This window comes from Ruditapes philippinarum, unplaced genomic scaffold, assembly GCF_026571515.1.
Source record: "Ruditapes philippinarum isolate M1 unplaced genomic scaffold, ASM2657151v2 ctg194_1_1_1_1, whole genome shotgun sequence".
In the NCBI taxonomy this organism is placed as follows: Eukaryota; Metazoa; Mollusca; class Bivalvia; order Venerida; family Veneridae; genus Ruditapes; species Ruditapes philippinarum.
Window position 1 is genome coordinate 82,414 of NW_026853964.1, and position 19,918 is coordinate 102,331.

The 19,918-nt window shown below is 31.4% G+C and overlaps 2 protein-coding genes across 2 annotated transcripts in view; one reads left to right on the forward strand and one right to left on the reverse strand.

Moving 5' to 3' along the window:
- Nucleotides 1–2,817: 2,817 nt before the first annotated feature.
- On the forward strand, nt 2,818–19,436 carry LOC132738525 (sodium-coupled monocarboxylate transporter 1-like). Its single transcript, XM_060726028.1, is given in 15 exon segments — nt 2,818–3,867; nt 4,277–4,292; nt 5,084–5,135; nt 8,844–8,911; nt 10,068–10,222; nt 10,903–11,043; nt 11,455–11,584; nt 12,123–12,211; nt 12,699–12,823; nt 13,253–13,323; nt 14,444–14,530; nt 14,885–15,135; nt 15,415–15,515; nt 16,192–16,301; nt 16,687–19,436. Coding segments are annotated over 15 exon segments (2,040 nt in total). The 5' UTR covers nt 2,818–3,382; the 3' UTR covers nt 16,846–19,436.
- The window catches only part of LOC132738523 (3-oxoacyl-[acyl-carrier-protein] reductase FabG-like), a 104,870-nt gene continuing 104,197 nt past the window's right edge, over nt 19,246–19,918 (reverse strand). Inside the window, exon 9 of the mRNA XM_060726025.1 lies at nt 19,246–19,582. Coding sequence (XP_060582008.1) covers nt 19,403–19,582 — 180 coding nt within the window. The 3' untranslated portion in view covers nt 19,246–19,402. The remainder of the gene's footprint in view (nt 19,583–19,918) is intronic.

Genomic DNA, 19,918 nt, shown 5'->3' on the forward strand with positions numbered 1-19,918 from the left:
CAATATTCTAACGAGCTCGAGTGACTAATAGTATTTAATTCCCTCTTTATTCTTTTTATAGACAAATTCCAATTTATGACTTTATATTGCGTTATCAGTGTGTATTACAGTACACTTTTCTATCTGATAATTTTTTTCTTGTAGTTGTTTAACTACAATGGAAGTCATTTGTCATATGAAAGGTTATCTGCCAGACGATAACCTAACATTACATTAAGGTAGCGGTTTAATATAGAGTGATTAACGTCTTAAAGCAGCACGCCTCCAGATTCATGCTAATTTTCGTAAAAATTTTGGAAATGTATTTAAAATTTAAATATTGTGAGGTGAACAAATAAAGTAATTTACATATTGCAATCGGCACTTACAATCCAAGAAAACTACCAAACACTCGTCAACATAAGCAAAAATAGCCCTTACTGCGTTAGTCACGCAGTAGAAATATGGTAATTAAATACTGCAAAATCAGTCTAAAACAGCACATAACATGAAACATATTACTTGGATCTTGAATGTTTTTAGCTTTCTTAAAATTTATTAATAATAAGTACATTTTTCTGAATATTGATTTTCTTGAAAAGTTTTTGCTCATCTGGAGGCATGCAGCTTTAAAGTTGACGATTAAGTTAAATATTAATTAAACATTTGAGATGAAGAAGTTAATAAACGGGATCATGGTTCTTCCATTCCGTTGTGACGGGGTTACCCAGATGGGGTTTCAAAAGAGAGTTTAGTTCCTTTTATAACACATTTAGCATATTGGTTCCATCGAGTATAGTTCTTTTTTATAAAACATATAATGAATTGGTTCCATCGAGTACAGTTCCTTTTATAAATAACACATTTAGTAAATTGGTTCCATCGGGTTTAGTTCTTTTTATAAGACATTTAATATACTGGTTCCACCGAGTATACTTACTTTTATAACTCAATTAGCATATTGTTACCATCGAGTTCAGAGCCTTTTCTAAAATATTAAATGAACTGGTTCCATCGAGTTCGGTTCCTTATTTAAACTATTTATTTAATATATTGGCTCCATCGAGTTTTGTTCCTTTTATAATAAATTTGATTCATTGTGTGCATCGAGTTTAGTTCCTACTATAACAGACTGAATATATTGGTTCCATCGAGTTTAGTTCATTTAAAAAGCTTTAGATATTTCGCTTAACATCGATTTCATTTAATCTTTTTGAGTAATAGTTTGCTTATATCGAATTCAGTAATGCTAAAACAAGTAAAAAAAATAATTTTGTGGCGAACAGTGAGGTTTTTGCCCTTTTCAATGGACACTATTGTTGTTGTGTTTTTTTTTATTTTATTTAAGGCTTGGCAGTGGTACATGTACTTGTTACTAAGTATTCAAAGTGTGTAGATGACATTTTTATACATAGTTTAAGACTAACTAATGGTGGACAAACACCTTATTTCACTTTATCAGCGGCAGATAACTTTGTTTACTGGCTACTTAGGCGTTAAGAGATAATCCTGTTAATTTCATTGAGCTGAAGTAGGGACCAGAAGATAACTTTACCGTTAAAAGAAATTAAAAATTCGAGGGCAGTTAAAAACAGAAATGCTGGCAAAACCCGTAAAAATATAAATTAATATTCCTATTCAAACCAAGGAAAATATTGGTAAAGTATCAGTTATATTTTATAAAATTGCTTCGGTGGAAAATTTATGTCGAAGCTAAAGACATTATAAAAAAGAAAAGAAAAACAAATGAAAATAATAACAGTTCCTAATAATTGACATACACTTAAGCAACGGAAACATATTTTCTAAATGTAAAATTTACATTTAACAGATATTAAAAAAGTCTCATTTTTGTCTTTGGATATAAATAATCTCACATTTTTATGCAAATTTGATTTGGAAATTATAAACAGCTCAATCTGTTTCCAACTTTATTTTTTAAAGTATTCATTCTTCAACGCATTTAAAAATCAAACACAATTCAACAAATAAACTCACTGTAGAAATATAATTGAAATACATATATTTCTGCAAATTATGTTTAGTAACTTATTTTGAGAATTAACTATATATTTAATTGCATTTTATTTTTCAGAAAGTCTTATTTTGCAACTATATATGTTACAAAACATTGTACTAGTAATCCATACGTAGCCCTTTTTACATTAAACAATGACATCTCTGCAACTTAAAATGATTGTTCCAAAAGCAAAGCTAGGCAAATGCATTTTAAAAATCCAGTGGGTAAAAAGGTAATAATAAGAAGTTGAAAAACATCGAAATAATTTGATTGTTAAACTACGCACTTACATTGAAAAGTTAGAAAGACATTCCACTACTGTATGACGACCAGTGCCGCAGTAATGAAGCATTATTTTCAAATATTTAACAAAGAAAAGCATTAATGGGAAAAAAACACAAATAAAATTTCAGCAAGTAAACTCCCTTGTTTACACCATGACATGGTTAAATATTGGCATTATTTTTAAAACTTAAAACACCGAAATGAAAAACGAAAACCAAAAACCAAAATTGAACAAACACCACTATCAAACCACGTCTTTTACAAACAAAAATACACCAAAAACATTGAACAAACACAACTACCAAGCCACGTCTTTTACAAACATGAATACACCAAAAACATAACGTTTTTACAATCGCTGATATCTAATCTACACATGTCGCCAAAGCTTTTTCTTTAAGTTGTGTTACATTACAAATTGACTTGAGATACGATTAACATAATTTAGAAAAGCATTTGTTCATATTGATTAAATAACTGATTCATATACAAATATTCAAGCATAAATTGTAAAATATATTTGAACTCTGTGGTAGCATCATCAAATAAACTCTGTAATTTGATTAATGGGAATTACAGAACATGTGGCACATTGTGATAAATTCATTTGTGTTAACAGAGTGGTCAGCCCTCGACGTTATCTTAGCTTGACGACCGTGGTATGCCGAGATAAAACTTTCATAAAAATAGCCATCTGCCATTTTCGGACATAATATTACATTTTCTTTATTTATACATGGAATAGATTTATGGAAATATTTCATCCGTTCGAATTCAATTAAAGAAATTACCCGTGATTAAAGTCTATTGTTATTGATAAAAAATAGATAAAAACAATTGAAATAAGCCAATTTTGATTGTCAGAACCTTCGTTATTAATGATTTAGATATGATGAAGTGATTTCATTTGGATATTGTACTGGTTAGGAGAGACAACATCAAGCAACTGTGTAACTTTCAATAAGGAAATGATATAGGCTTAAATCATTTCCCAAAGGAAAACAATTTAGCAAAAAATGAAAGCAAGGAGGAATTATTAAAGATAAAAAATAATTTAAAAAAGTTTATCTAATCGATCTGGAACAATTTAAGACAAAAATGGAATTGGATGAAGCGGACCTTCGGAGTTGTAAAGCCGTGTGTGAGCTATGTCCTGGGGACCCCATCGGTACTTTTTCTGCGGTTGACTACGTACTGTTTGGAGCCGTTTTAGTTATTTCCGCCGGTATCGGAGTATTTTACGTTGTAAAGGAGTATCTGAGTTCAAAAAGAGCTACAGCAGACGATGTTTTGATGGGAGGACGAGACATTGGTATATTCCCTATAGCAATGAGTTTAATGGCAAGTTTCATGTCGGCTATTACAGTGCTAGGTACTCCGACGGAAATGTACAATAACAACACGAGTTATTGGATTGCCGGATTGGCAATGATTCCAACTGTGATAACAACAAACCACGTTTTCTTACCGTTTTTCCACGACCTTAGCCTTACCAGCGCTTATGAGGTGAATATTTCCTAATAATTATTCTTTCTTTTATTACATAACTTTCTTCCTGTTTTGATTTTGTCTACATCGATGATGTTTAAGGTCTTTTCACGATTTTCGAGCGTTTGCTACTGGAAGAAGACAGCCAGGGCGCATTCTGTGTAAAAGTGTTGGCACTGAAGGACAAAATGGCCTTTTGTTACCTTGCTGAGTACAAACATTCTGAATACTGACCAACCTGATTGCAGCTTATTCAAATATCTAAAATTATGTCAACCTAACACAAAGAACGATAATTAGGGGCTATTTCAAACCCAAGTAAAAGGGAAAATTCCGGGTTTTAAAACAGGGCTGAAACTTTAAATTAAAGCTAAAATGACACAAACACCGAATTAATGAATTTAATTTTGTGTTCTTTTTTTCTTTATTTTCTAGTTTGAGTTGTCACAAGGGAAATCTAAAAATAAGTGGGTTTTTTTTCCCTTCCCTAAAAAAAAATCTGAGTTTTACAAACAAGTTAGTGTTTAATATAAAGTTTTAAAAAATGTCTTTTTTTTTAGTCCTTTGGGAAGGAGATTCAACAGAGCGACACGATCGTGCTTCTTTTAAATTTTTTTTCTAAACAAAGGTAAATTTCTTTTACTTATTTTATTAAACGGCTTAGCTTTTCTAAAAGGGAAAAATATTGATTTAGAAAAAATCGCTTCAAATAATTATCAAATCAAAATAATTAAGAAGGAAACTGAAATTTGCCGTCGATAAAACACATGAACAATATGGAAATCCCTCGATATATCTATTCTACCGACCCGCTCTCTGTAATGTAAATTAGTAATTCCCGATCATCTATTTTTAGAATCGAACGTCACTGGCACCCTATAAATTACTCTTGGGACGCTGTTTTAAAGAAGGCCTAACAGTAATATGACGCACTTTTCCAAGATAAAATTACTAAGATACTATGTTTGAAACAACACAGAATTGTTTTTCCAACAAAAAATTAAAGCTGAAAGCCACTTTAAAAAAAACAAAACAAAATAAAACAAAAAACAACAGTATATATAGTTCATTGATATAATTTACAATTAACCTTGGGAAAATGAAATATTTATTTCTCAAAAATATCGCAACATTTTTATCTATAGTAACATCAAGTCTAATAAATATACTGGTTGGATGCTATACCGTCAATAACAGCCAACAAGTATTCTTTAACATCCATATTTACATACACCGACCGTGCTTCCAATACATTTATATTTGACTTAAAAAGTTTTAATTTCATACACTTTGTCGTTTCATTTATTCCAGTTATTGTATATGGGTGTAGTTTTATATGCCCCAGCATTGGCTTTAAATCAAGGTAAGTCTAAAATTTACTTGAAATGTATTACTGTTGTTGATTTTGTTATCCTTGACGACCAGATAGGCTGTACATAGTCAAATTCTACCATGCATTATCATCGTTTATAAGAAAATAAAACTTTTTCATGGCTTTAGGATTTTTTTTGACATATTGAGGTAAAAAAAAAGGCGAGGTAATAGTTTGACAGTTACATGTACTAATATAAATGAAATATTTAATTATCTTCTACTGTTTTCCTTACTATTTGTAATTGCCGATGATGCGATTTCGTTTTTCATACATGCTTTTCTGTTGTAATGCTTAAGCATGCATAACATATATTTTCCAATGTAATAATATAAAACTGAAAAGAAATTTAATTATTATTTAATTATTTTATAATCCCCACTGCTTAGATCTCTAGAAACCTACATGACTGTATGACGCAATCATTTGTATGGAGGGTGATTTATGCCAAAATTACATCTTGCTTTCTTATGTTACATCGTGCTTTCTAACTTGTACATCGTGCTTTCTAACTTGTACATTATGCATTCTGACATATACATCTTGCATTCTGAGACTTTTAACATGTTGCTTTCTTACATGCAAATTATGCCTTTCCGCTGAGTGCCGACTTGCTTAATTTTAATGTTGATGTCGCGGTTATTTAACGATCATTTTTATTCATTTGTTGATCTGGTATATTATTTAATAAATTTTAACCTCAAACTGTTTTGTAATTAGGTCTATTTACTCAGCTTGAATGACGAATGTCAATAAAGGGTAAGAAAATGCGCATAGCACCCGAAAGCCGAAATGCAGCAAAGCATAATACAACGCCGGACCAATCTGGGTGTAATAATATGTGACACCCAAATTATGCTAACAGGGTGGCGCTACCAGTTATATTCTCGGTAAAGTTCCGTATTGGGTTCGGATTCAGTTTACCAAGTTACGTCCTTTTGTTTTAAAATTCCATTTTGCACTCATGGAGAAAATATACAAAACGATTTAACCAATTTTTATATTTTATTAATGAAACTCTGTAGGTCAAATTAAAATATTTCCAGCTTGACAATGACAAGTTGCACTTTCCAAAAATCCCAATGGTTTTAGAATTATTTTTTTTTTCATCAACAAAAATAATATGAAATAGAACAGTTGTTGTAACATTGTTCAAAGTGCTTGGCCATAAAAAAAAACTTCTTATTAAAATATTTCATCCTCCTTGAAAAGTTCTTAAATTTTGGGGACATGGCTTATTTCCAATACCTGTGGACCATCCACAACATTTTTAATGTTTAATATTAATTAGGACATTTTCTTGCCTATTTTCAAACAAATTTTGTACACACGTTAAATTTTTTAAATTCAACTTGTCAAAAAAATGTCTTTTTTCCCTAAGTTGAAATTATTCACTAAGATGCTTTATGAATACGGCCCAGGTTCTTGTTCACAGTTTCTATTGTGTACATTATTGTCTGTATATATATTGTGAATTTGTTCGAAATAAACTATGTTTAAACTAAAATCAGCTGATTCTGAGAAAAAAAGGCAAAACTGTCTAGTCTGTCAATCTGTGAGAGTTTAGCTTTAGGACGAATTATTTCATAATTTAATTGATGAGTACATTAAAACAAAATGTACAAAAATGTCCAAAAAATGGTAATAAAATCAAATGAATTGTTTGTCATAGAAGGTATTAATAAACATTTTTTCTACATTCTCAGTGGTGTTTGTATTGAAAATACTATTGCCTTAAGGTATAAAACTTTTTTGTCTTAAATGAGTAAGATCTGCTATACATTTCCAATATCATGAACGTTATAATTAAAGAAAACTACTAAAAAGGCATCTTCAGCCATTGTCATTCTCTGCTAAAAACAAACCAGCGATGGATAACAATCCAGTAAAATTTCAATGTAATAAGGAAAGGAGGTTTGACAAGTACAAAAGATATATACCACGGAACACTAGAATGTTTTATTTATGTGCTGATTTGTCATGTGCCCGTTTTTCATGTACTGCAACTTCACAATAAGCTACAAAAAATCGATATGTCTTGCCTCGCCCATCACCTCGACATACTTTTCGGGCTGCAATGAACCGTGGGCTTGATTATATATGCATCATACATATTTAATATGTTCATATACATATCATCTTCGGACAAATTGCAGTTAATTGTCAAAAATAAATGTAAAATTCATAAAAACACCCTACTTTCGGTTTTGCAGCGTACCCTTATGGCACAACATATGCTTTTATTTGCGTTAATCGTTATAAATAGGTATGTAATATTTCTTACTTTTATGTAAATATTACATACTTAACGATTAACGCAAATAAAAGCATATGTCGTGCATTGTGGGTACGTATGTGTTAAAAAATGAGAGGGTACCTGTGATATAAAAATTCAAATGAAGAAGAGGTAGCCCGTGCCGCTGCAAAAGAAAAAAAAGGCAAAAATGTCTTATGTCTGACAGACTAGACAGTTTTGACATTTTATTTTTTTTCTCAGAATCAGCTGATTTTGGCAGCAGTTCCTTCAGTTTTAAGCTGACACTGTGAACAGGAACCTGGGCCGTATTCATAAAGCATCTTAGTGAATAATTTCAACTTAGTGAAAAAAAAGACATTTTTTTGACAAGTTGAATTTTAAAAATCTAACGTGTGTACAAAATTTGTTTGAAAATAGGCAAGAAAATGTCCTAATTAATAAAAACGCATTAAAATGTTGTGGATGGTCACAGGTATTGGAAATAAGCCATCAAGAGGATGAAATATTTTAATCAGAAGTTCTTTATGGCCCAAGCACTTTGAACAATGTTGAACAACTGTTCTATTCTATAATTATTTTGTTGATGAAAAAAAAAAAAATTCTAAAACCATTGATTTGGAAATGTGCAACTTCTCATTGTCAGAAATTGGAAATATAATTTGACCTACAGAGTTTCATTAATAAATATAAATATTGGTTAAATCGTTTTGTATAATTTCTTCATGAGTGCAAATGGAAATTTTAAAACAAAGGGACGTAACTTGGTAAACTGAATCCGAACCGCAATACGGACTTTACCGAGAATATAACTGTAGCGCCACCTGTTAGCATAATTTGGGTGTCACATATTATTACACCAGATGTCGCGTTGTATTATGCTTGCTGCATTCGGCTTTCGGCTTTGCGCATTCTACCTTATGACATTCGTCATTCAAGCTGAGTAAATAGACCCAAATACAAACAGTTTGCAGGTTAATTTATTGAATTAATATACCAGATCAACAAATGAATAATAATTGATCGTTAAAAAACGACATCAACATAAAATTAAGCAAGTCGCACACAGCAGAAAGCATAATGTGCATGTAAGAAAGCAACATGTAAAAGTCAGAATGCAAGATGTATATGTCAGAATGCATAATGTACAAGTTAGAAAGCACGATGTACAAGTTAGAAAGCACGATGTAACGTAAGTAAGCAAGATGTAATTTTGGCATAAATCACCCTCCATACATTTGACACGACGAGTTAATGAACCATGTGGAGATTACAAAATATTTTAGACGTTTTGTCATTTGGTTGCATTTTGCTTCAAAACTGTGTTATTTGAAACGCACTGGAATTGAATTAATAAGAGCCGATCCCATCGAATAGGTAAGAATACGTAAGAATGTATTGAATGATATGAACTTTTTTGTATATGTTTTTTTGCTTTCTTACAGTGACGGGTCTGTCGTTAGAACTTTCAATCGTCTCAATAGGAATTGTATGTACGTTCTATACAGCACTGGTAAGTTTGATTAAAGATATAAATATCAACTTTATATCGGCATAATTATATTGTATATAATTGAGCCGCGTCATGACAAAACCAACGTAATACGTTTGCGACCAGCATGGATCCAGACCAGCCTGCGCATCCGCGCAGTCTGATTAGGATCCACGCTGTTCGTTTACAAACCCTATTAAAGTAGAGAAACTGATAGCGAAAGCATGGGTCCTGATCAGACTGCGCGGATGCGCAGGCTGGTCTGGATCCATGCTGGTCGCAAACCCATTATGTTGGTTTTGTCATGGCACGGCTCATATGTGTTTGATTAGTACTTGGAAAGGGGCTATTTTGAAGTTGGTAGCGAAGCAGCTCAAAACTGACAAACACGATTTAACTAATTTATGTTCCTTGAAATTACTATTCATTGATAATCTCTGACAGCAACAAGGACTTATCAAGGATTTCAGATATAACTTAAATAAAGAAATTATTTGACAAATCACTAAAACCGTGAAATAAATTTCAAGATGAACCTATTTAATCGTCAATACAATATAATGACATATTTCGAAACTTTTAACAATTGATCAAGAGGATCAAGAGGTTTATCATTTTCTCCTTTTTATGGCCGCTTTATTCAACTGAAGTTAATTCAATTTCGTAATAAATATATTAATAGAAGTTCTTTTAGTAATACTATCGTTTGTTTTTTTCTTGTTATATCTGTTGATATTTGTCGGATATCTTTTTCATCATCATCATCATCTTCCTCCATTTCTGCTCTGTAATTTTCCTGTCTACTCGAATGTCTTTTGTCCTTGGCATTCTTCAGATTCCATCTTTTTTTTTTCTTAACCTTATTCTTAATCATCATCTTAATCATCATCTTCTTTTCTGCTGTGTAATTTTTCTGTCTACTCATTTTTCTTTGTCACTCTTCTGCTGTCGTCGTCTTATTCTTTAATTATTTCCTCCTCATCTTTCTTTCTTTTTTTCTGTTCTTCTTGTTCTTTATCATGTACAAGTGTTAATGTCATTGATCTTTTTTATACACTTACTTATGTCACATGATTTGTATATATCCATTAAAATTTAAAGTACCCCAAGTCAGATCTTAAAAAATCCTGAATAGGTTCGTACTTGTAAAATATAATGATATTTGTCTAACATCCAGGGTGGTTTACGGGCTGTTGTGTGGACAGATACGTTTCAGACATTTGTAGTGATGGCTGGACTCATCGCTGTAACAGTACAGGGCTCGCTAGATCTAGGTGGAATAGATAAGGTCTGGAATATAGCTTACAATGGAGGAAGAATCTTTTTCTTAGAGTAAGAAAATTTAACATTCAACGTAACCTTTTATCGTAAACTTATAATTATATATGAAATATTGATGAATATTGATTAAATAAAATGCATATATTCATTTTCCGCATTTTTACTATAAAATATTTTTCAAACTGCAATAAAACATATTTTCCGTATGGTATCTTGTCTGACTTTTTTCTTCTATATTAGCAAATACACATAATTAAAGTGGAGTTCTTTCGAATTGTATGGTCGAAAAATAGAAAAACTATAATTTAGAATAAACAGACTATTCAAGTTTTTTTTTATTAATACGGCGTTTATATTTCAATCCTGGTTTAAAGATGATCGCATTTTACTCGTTGCTATATGTACCACCAGTAGTGAAATATCTATTTTCATACCACTCGATGAAAATAAATCTTGTATTCATAGAGAAAAAAAACTTGAATATGTTCTATACATAAAACGAACAAGGAAATGGTTTTGTAAATATTTCCTTCATAAATGTTCAGTAGTACATGTATACATGTAATTATATTATTTGTAAAAAGATTTTCTGGTGCTTGTTTTGTAGTAAAATATATAAGGTAATTGAGGGGAAAAGAATATCTTTCTCTAAGCTTTTGTCTTTATAACAATGCCTATAATTATATTGATAAATCTACATGTACATTATATGATTGAAAATTTCATTCAAGTTGGAGCGGAGATCCGACGACACGTCATTCTGTTTGGGCACTTGTGATTGGTTCATTTGTTGGTCAGCTGACAATTTATGCAGCCAATCAAACAATGATACAACGATATTTGGCAATCAAGGATCCAAGAAATTCACAAAAGTTTGTACTTTAGTATTAAAAATAAACATTACTTATCATTACATCGTCTACTATGCGATGAAGCAACTTAAGAAAGACCCCCCCCCCACCCCTTACTTATTTTTTGGTTGGCCTTTGGGATCATTAATTGTTGACGATAATACGTGCAAGGGGCGGGGCATTAATTGTTGGAGATTTTAATACTGTTAAAGTTGGTGAATTGTGGCATTATCACTTTTGAATCAATCAGATATATTAATGTCATTCAATTTTAGTTTGAATCTCATATTTTGGGTATTCTACTTACGCATATATTACATTTCTAAATGAAATACTTGACTTTATGTAAGCATATTTTTTCGGTGTTTCTCTAGCATTATCTGTATGATAAATATCAAATTTGCCATATAGAAGTTACGTTATTTTTTTCAGGGCTTTATACCTGAGTTTACCTCTTACCCTAATACTCTCTACTCTAGTCTGTGTGGTAGGAATTGTTATATATTCAACATATCATTCGTGTGATCCACTAATTCTTGGACATGTGCACGCCCGAGATCAGGTGAGTCATTTTTTGACGCAAGAAAACTGTTAAAACCATCTTAAACATGACAATAAGAGAAAATACATACTCACTCTTGGTAAATTGTTTTGACTTAAGTAAATTTAATGTAAATACATAAAAACGTCACAGAAAAAAATGTATCAGGCAATAAACTTATTTTCTCAAAATATTTCTGTTTTAAAACTAGATAAAGCTCGATTCTGAAAGATTTTAGATTATTTATTAAATTGATTTCATTTAGTGAAAACATAAGGACTTGGGCTTTACATGTGCTCATTTAAAAAAGTCGAATATCAAATTCACTATTTCCAATAATCCAATACCGTAACTAAGTTCAAGTATTTCATTCCAGTTTGCTTTTGATTTTTGCTACAATAAGTATTATTTAATCATTTAAACAGAAGAATCTTTTGCATTCGCGCTTATCTATTTTGTAAGATATTACAAAATTCGTCACAAAAATTGTTAATACTTGTATTTTTATTACGAGAAAGTCCTTGTGCTATAATTATATAGTTGACTGTGTCTATTTCAGTTACTACCTTTTCTAGTTATGGACAAATTAACGTTTCTACCGGGACTATCTGGTCTGTTTGTGGCCTGTATCTTTAGCGCTTCTTTGAGGTAATAACTTACTATCTTTTTTTTTTAATTTGTTAACAAGTATCACCTTCAGAAGCAAGCAACACGTGATAATTTCTATGGCATAACGTTAATTAAAAAGTCATATTCAAGCAAACTTTCAAATAGAAAAGGATTTTATTAATTAGATAATTTGCTACAATGCGTGGCATTGATTATATACCCGTCCGTCAATCTTATACTATCATTCAACTTATTTTCTTTTGTGTCTTCTATGTTTTCATGTCCATGGAAATTTTGACGTCCTTGAATGTACGTTAGACATTTGCATTCTTGTTCCATTTTGAGTTAAAAATTCTTACATATTGACAGTTCAAACTGGAACAAGTATTCAGTGTTTGTGTCACATTATGTTTGTCTGAACACTTAATTTGGTATTTTAATGTACTTATCATTCTCTCTTTCAATTTGAAGCACATCTACTGTGTTTTCTGTACTGATAATTCAAACTTTATATATATTTGAACAGTTCTATATCGTCGGGATTGAATGCTCTGGCTATTGTTATACTGGAGGATATAGTGAAAATATTCTGGGAAATGAAGAACATAAACCCAACCCCTACCACCATTGCAAGACTTGCTAAATTATTAGGTAATGCTACTTTCGTCAAATGTATTTTATCTGATTGTTGTTTTATAATATGTCATTGATATGGGATCCTATTATTAGTGGGTTTTTTTATTCCTTATCTTTAAACGATTTTAAATACATGGCTATATTCATTTGCCAAATGTTTATTATCGATCATAAGATATTTATCTCCATTCCCCTTCTATCATTTCAATGATAAATTTTCATACTTCCTCGATCACAAATAATTTGTAATCTATTTCTTATTTTGAAAATCAATTTGTATTTGATTTTTGCAATCAAAATCGATACAGATTTATATTTTTATAGATCCAGCAGTTTTGCATTGGATTAAAGTACAAAATGAATAACATGGAATGCCGAAAAATGGCATAAATCAATCTGAATAAGAGCAAATAATTATTATCATGTCAATACGTCTGTTTTCAGGCTTGTTATGTGGTGGTGTAGTTATAGGTGTGGCTTTTATTTCTCAGTTCCTTGGACAAACTGTTTTACAGGTAAACTGTTTATAATATACTATAACGAGGGCTTGGTGCAAAACTATTGTAACTACCTTGATTTATGTAAGCAGTTACAATAGTTTTGCACCAAGCCCTCGATATTATGTTGACGGAGAGGTCGACAATGTGTGCATATATATTAAGTGATGCAACTACAGTGGAAAAAATCTGAAAAAGATAAGAAAGAAATGTACCAAAAGTTCAATTGCAGGATTTTTTATTCCGGTTTGTGCCCATTTTTTTTACCATTTTGCACAATGAAATAAAATTATTCGATGAAAACGGAATAATCTGAAATTTGCACACAATTTATTAGTCTAGACCTACATCAAATGGTTCATAATTCTCGAAAAAATATATCTAGTTCCTTTATGTCATGGCCAAGTGGTTAACCCATCGGACTAGTTATCTGAGGATTGCCAGCCGCGTCAGGGACAAGCCGTTGTTTCCTTGAGCAAGAAACTTAACACTCATTGCTTAGTACTGGGTTCCAGGAAAAGATTCGAGAGTGTTTCAATAAGGTTATAGCTGTAAATATAATAGATTTGTTTTTAAAAATAAGTATAAACTACAAGACTCAGTAGATTCCCCTTTAAGTAAAAAAGTTAACTTTGCTGGATGGGTTTCAAAAACAAATTTACACAAGATTAGTTGGTTGGTTGATTAGTTGGTTGGTTGGTTGGTTGGTTGGTTGGTTGGTTGGTTGGTTGGTTAGATATTATGTCATGTTTAATGTCTGGCTTTTGTAAGAAATAACATTTTTGTTAATGGAACATTTATCAATTTATACAGTTTCAGAGCGGTAATCAACAAACGTTGTAATTATTTCTTCTCAAAATAAAGGTTTACATGTAAAATAACCAAAATAATTGTCTCTCATAGGGTGTTGTTCAGCAAAGTATGCACTGTTATTTATAGGGTGTTGTTCAGCAAAGTATGCACTGTTATTTATTTTATATCTAGATGGTGATTTAAAGCAAGTACTATGTCAAATTGTATTTAAATTGTATTGCCGTACATTCTTATTAGCATTGCTAAACCGTTACATAAAAACCACGTGTCTTATTCTATCATATATATTTAATTTATAATATAGTTTAAAATTCTAACATTGCAGATCATGTTGAGTATATTTGGTATGGTTGGAGGTCCGTTGCTAGGACTTTTTATATCTGGACTTTTCATGCCATGGATAAATGAATGGGTAATTATACTCTTTTAATGTAAACCATAAAAAAAGTTCCTTGTTCGTTGAAAAGTATGAAAATAGATTGTATATTAAATCAGCCAATGAAAAGTAAAGACAGCGCAAAGTTTGCGCAAATATATGTCAATAGACCACATGGGTAAATATTTTATAGTTCTTTTGTTGTTGTTACTGTTTGTTGTATTTTTAAAAGGCAAATTTGTTTGAGCCTCCGTCATCTTTCCGTTTTACTGAAACCTAAGTGTTACATAGTATTAGGTACGCTATTGTGAAGTATCAAGGGAAAAAGTTTGCTGTGAAAGTATATTTCATTTTAAATGATACGGAATATTTTTCATTATATATTTTCAGGGTGCTTTGTTCGGACTCATAGTAAGTGCGGTACTAACATTCTGGATTGGTGTAGGAGGAACAGTTCTTGTTCCATTACCTGAAATAAAACAAGTCAGTGCTGATATGTGCTTGAACTTCAACAATTCGTGTGGTGCCCAAACTGTCATGGATAATCTCAATGTGACAGGCAATATGGTGACGTCAACTATAATGACACCTTCATTATCTACATCATCAGAAAGCAGTGACATAGTTGAGGACAACAGTCTGTAAGTGTTATTACATAATGTTTATTGAAAGACACATTCTCAAGTTTTGAAATAAGTTTCACAAATTTCAAATAAAAGTCACTGAAGTATATAACACAGTGCTGTTCTTTTATGTTAGAATTTGTAATCCATGCATGCTTTTACTAAACAAAACCACTGACATTATAGCTTGGTATATTATCATTGCTTTACACTATTATTATAGCTGGATAAATTATCATTGTTTTACACTATTATTATAGCTGGATATATTATCATTGTTTTACACTATTATTATAGCTGGATATATCATCTGTCGTATTTGTGGTATGCTTTGTTTGCCGTGTTGATCTCGATAATTACTGGAACAATAGTGACAATTATATCATCTTTAATCACAGGTAACTCCTTAATCACAGGTTACTCCGAAAATGACATATAATTAATGTCTTCACATTTCTTTAAACCGATCGTGATAGCTGTTTATTTAGTAAAAACAGTGAAATCAACATCGTTTTTGGAAGACAAGCTTTGCAAACCTTTGATGCTATGAATTCTGCTGTTGACACAAACATTTAAAATAATGCTAGATAAAAAGACAATGCGTTAAATTGTACCCTTTATGGTGGCAATTTAGAAGAATGCGTAAAAGCGTAGTTCTGATTTAACACAGTGTTTACCATATATTTATTCAATATGGCTGTATTTCCCTTGTTTTTATATGCATAATGCATAAAATTGTTTAATATTTTAAATTCATACTTGCTTGTAGTATTTTGCCTGAAATGGTCATGTAGTGTAAAAATTTCTAGTGTTAATTATTCAACAGAAAAAATAATAACAATTTTGTGTCCACTCGCGTATTTTGAATACCGGTATTTATATCTGTCTATAGCTTGTTACGATATGTCAAAATCACACTGGGACCTCAAACTATTATAAATTTTCATGCCATAGTTTAAACTTTGTAGTAGTATTTTCTTTTTTATGCATCGATTCTTCAGAATGAATAAATAAAGATGAGACAGAAAACAAAATGTTTTATCAAAGAAGTAAGTGTATGTGTATTTGTTTCAGAGTTTAACGATCCTGATGATGTGGACCCTACTCTGATACATAAAGCAGCAGATCGTGTGTGTTGTTACTTGCCTTTATGCTGCAAGAGAATCCATAGATTCGATAGAAAGGTATGTAACACTCCCAAGAATTTCAACACTAAACACATAAAGCAATTTGAATTCCGAATTCTATATACCAGTTAATCAATACAAAATGTCGTGTTTTCATCTAGTAAATTGCTATACTAATTCCTTTATACATCGAATTAATTCGTCGTCGCTTTGGTTTCCTTCAGGAACTTAATTCAAATTATCTGTTGACCCTTGTAATATGGCCGTTTGTATTTTCTTTTTCTCTTTTTTTTCTCTTTATCACTAATCTGAATAGACCAAGTCATAACGACCATACCATTTTATCTGTTCGTAACATTACATGGCGTTAAAATTCTTCTTTACCAAATGTTTCGATCAGTACTCTGTTTTACCATTTGATTCATATATTTTACATTTGCAGAGACATGAAAAAAGAGGGATAGAATTAGAGAAGTCAGTATATATAAATGACAGTTTTGAACCAGGGATTGACAATAATGGCGTTACACCATATTTGACAAGTGTATCCAATGGTGGACATCCATCTGCTGGAATAGTGGAGAGCGGCACACAATTATGATTGTGATCGCAATTATGATTGTGAGATGTATTTCATGAATCGCTAAAAATTAACAAGAAGACATCAAAAGTGCAAATTAAGAAAACAGTTCACAGATTTGTGCGATTTATTTTAAATGAATTTATAAATGTGCAAAAATTGCATTTGTACACAATCTTGTTATGTTTGAGCACACAGTTAACTGTTTACTTAAAAAATCTAATGTATTATATTAAATCTAAATATATATTTATATTCAACTCGAGAATTTAAAGTGTTAAAGGAAAATGTTAAAAAAATAAAAATCATTTTAAATCATTTGCGTTACCTTCCTCAGATGTGGTCTTTGTCGTACATAATTTGTGTATTATGATCATTCTATAAATTGAATCATTATTCAACCAAGAATATATATCGAAATGCTATGTTATTGTGATTTGTATGGAATACTAAATACCACTTTGTTTATATTTTGTAACAATCATGTTACGTCATATAAATAAATCATATTCAGCGCTGTTTTCTTAAAAGCATCTCACATGTGTTATACCATTTTAGATCACATTTATTCATTATATTACTTATTTCTACAGAATGAAACTAAAACATTTTTGAGAATTTCATTGCCTTTAGGTTAAGAAGGGTTTTTGTTTTGGAAACTTTTACATACATGTATTTGTTGTCGCCTGTCTTCTTAACCTATGAGAAAGAACTAATGACAACGTTAGGACGTCATAAAAGTTTTGGAAAGGAAAATATTTAAAAGCCAATGGGAAAAAGAAATAAAATGTTGAAAATCAGTTTGTTCAGGAGAGATAAAGTATAAAATCTTTTACGCCCAACCGGCGGTTTAAACAGTATTAAAAGGATCAAGGTTTCGGATCAAGCACATTTGAGTGTAAACAGCTTTCTTGAATGTTCAGGGAGAAGGAGACAGTGGACCAAGTACAATGATGAAAAAAGACAGTGAGTAAAGTTAGGGATAGGAAGTGATGGAAAAAGAACCGTTCAAAGTGTAGGAAACTATGTTTAAGGAACAGTTGAGACTGAGCATAGTAGACAGTGAGTTTAATTTAGGCAGCAGAAGACAGGGTAATCAGGAAGCGACCTTCTTAGAGAAGTAGGAAGAAGTGAGCTATGTTCAGGTAGCAGAATGCAGTCAGGAAGTAATGCATTTGTAGACCGGAGAAGCAAAGGTTAGAAAGTTAAAAGACAGTAGAGAACATTTAGGAAGAAGTATGTAGACAGAAAGGAGTGACAAAAAAGGGTAACTGTAAGTAAACAGTAATGTGAAGGATGTAGAAGAATGTTCAACTTGTCGTAGAAAGTGGCAATGAACAGTTCCGGGGTAAGTAGTAAGTGAGCTATGTTATAGAAATAAAGATTACAGAACGAGTAATGAGTTAAGTTAAGTGTGAAGAAGATAGTGATAATATAGAAAGAAACAGCAAGCATAGCTTACACAAAAGAAGACAGAATGTTACTAAATTTGACCGGGTTGAAAGGTAGACAATATTGACCACTATAGACCAATGTATATTTTAAATATAATTTACATATCGATATAGTAATGACAAACAAACGAGAAATAACACATGTGCAAAATTAATTTGTTTCATAATTTCTCGATAGAATTTATATAATGTTTATGTATTTTTCACATTTTTAATAATTTTCGGTATATTTTGACATAATAAATCAATTTTTTATCCATTTCAACTGAATTTATGAAAGTAAAACGTTTTCTGTACGTATTTTGTCAGGGATTACTAGTACTTTCAAACGTAAATCCTTGCTTGAGGGTAAATGATTACCTTAAACTTGAAATTTTTGTTGTTGTTGTTTTATTTATATTTTTTGTGGGGAGGGGGTTATTGATGGCTTTTTTAAATATATTAACATAAAATGAATGATGCCAAAGCAATGTGGGTACTTGGAAATTCTATATAATAATTACTTCCGAAAATTACTGCGCAATACAACTTCTTATAAGAAAGGATAAAACACAGAATTAAGACGTGGCATTCAATTTTGCAATCTATCTTTATTGCCTTGTTATATTTCAACTTTGAAAACCGTATTTGCGAAAATGCAAATCACATCAAAAATGAAGTAATGTGACGGCTGCGTTGCCAAATGGTTGATACGTTGGATTTGTAATCTTAGCAAGACAACCCGCGCGGGTTCAAACCCCGTCAGGGACAAACCCCTTTCAGGGACAGACGTTCTCCCCTTTCAGCAAAATAACTCCATCACACCCTTTGCTTAGTATATGTACTATTTTGTTCAAGAGTGTGTCTATAAGCTTACACATTGCTTCACATTTACTCTTCAATAAATTCACTTTATGTTTAATAATTGTTACAAAATGATTATGTATATGGTCCACCTAATTCGTATCAAACGAGAATAAAAGCAACACATTTTTTAAGAATTTTATTCTTTCCTGTTCGTATAAAACAGATAAACAGAAAAGGTTGACACAAGCAGGGGCATACATGAAAGTACATCTGATTACATTTTCATCAGTTCTTTTCGTACAATTGTTTTTCAATACATATGATTTTATGAACACTGACTATTTTTTCACAGAGGTAGCCACCCCAACAGATACACAATGTCTCCCACCATCTAGGTATAGAATCTGACCAGTTATAAAACTTGACGATTGTGAGGCAAGAAAAGCTACTGATTCGGCACAATCACTCGGCTGACCAACACGACCTAACGGATGGGCGGATTTCTGTTTTTCTAAAAACTGAAAACAGAAGAACACATATTGCATAATATGTCATTGTCATTAAAGTATGTTTTTTTATTTTCATATATCATTGTTTATGATAAATGGATGTTTTTAACTTATGTCTTTGAAATTTGCATTTTGTTCATAAGGATTCGATCGCATGCTGGGTGTTAACTACGGTGGCAAAGAGGTGACAAGTGTGTGTTTTTATTTATCTCGTGCGCACGAGATACTATGTCGTGGCCACTAGTTGCTAAGTCGTGCAAACCAGATAATTAGGTCGTGCTAACTGACAAACAACGAAATACTATGTCGTGGCTATGAATTAAGTCGTGACGATGAGTTACTAAG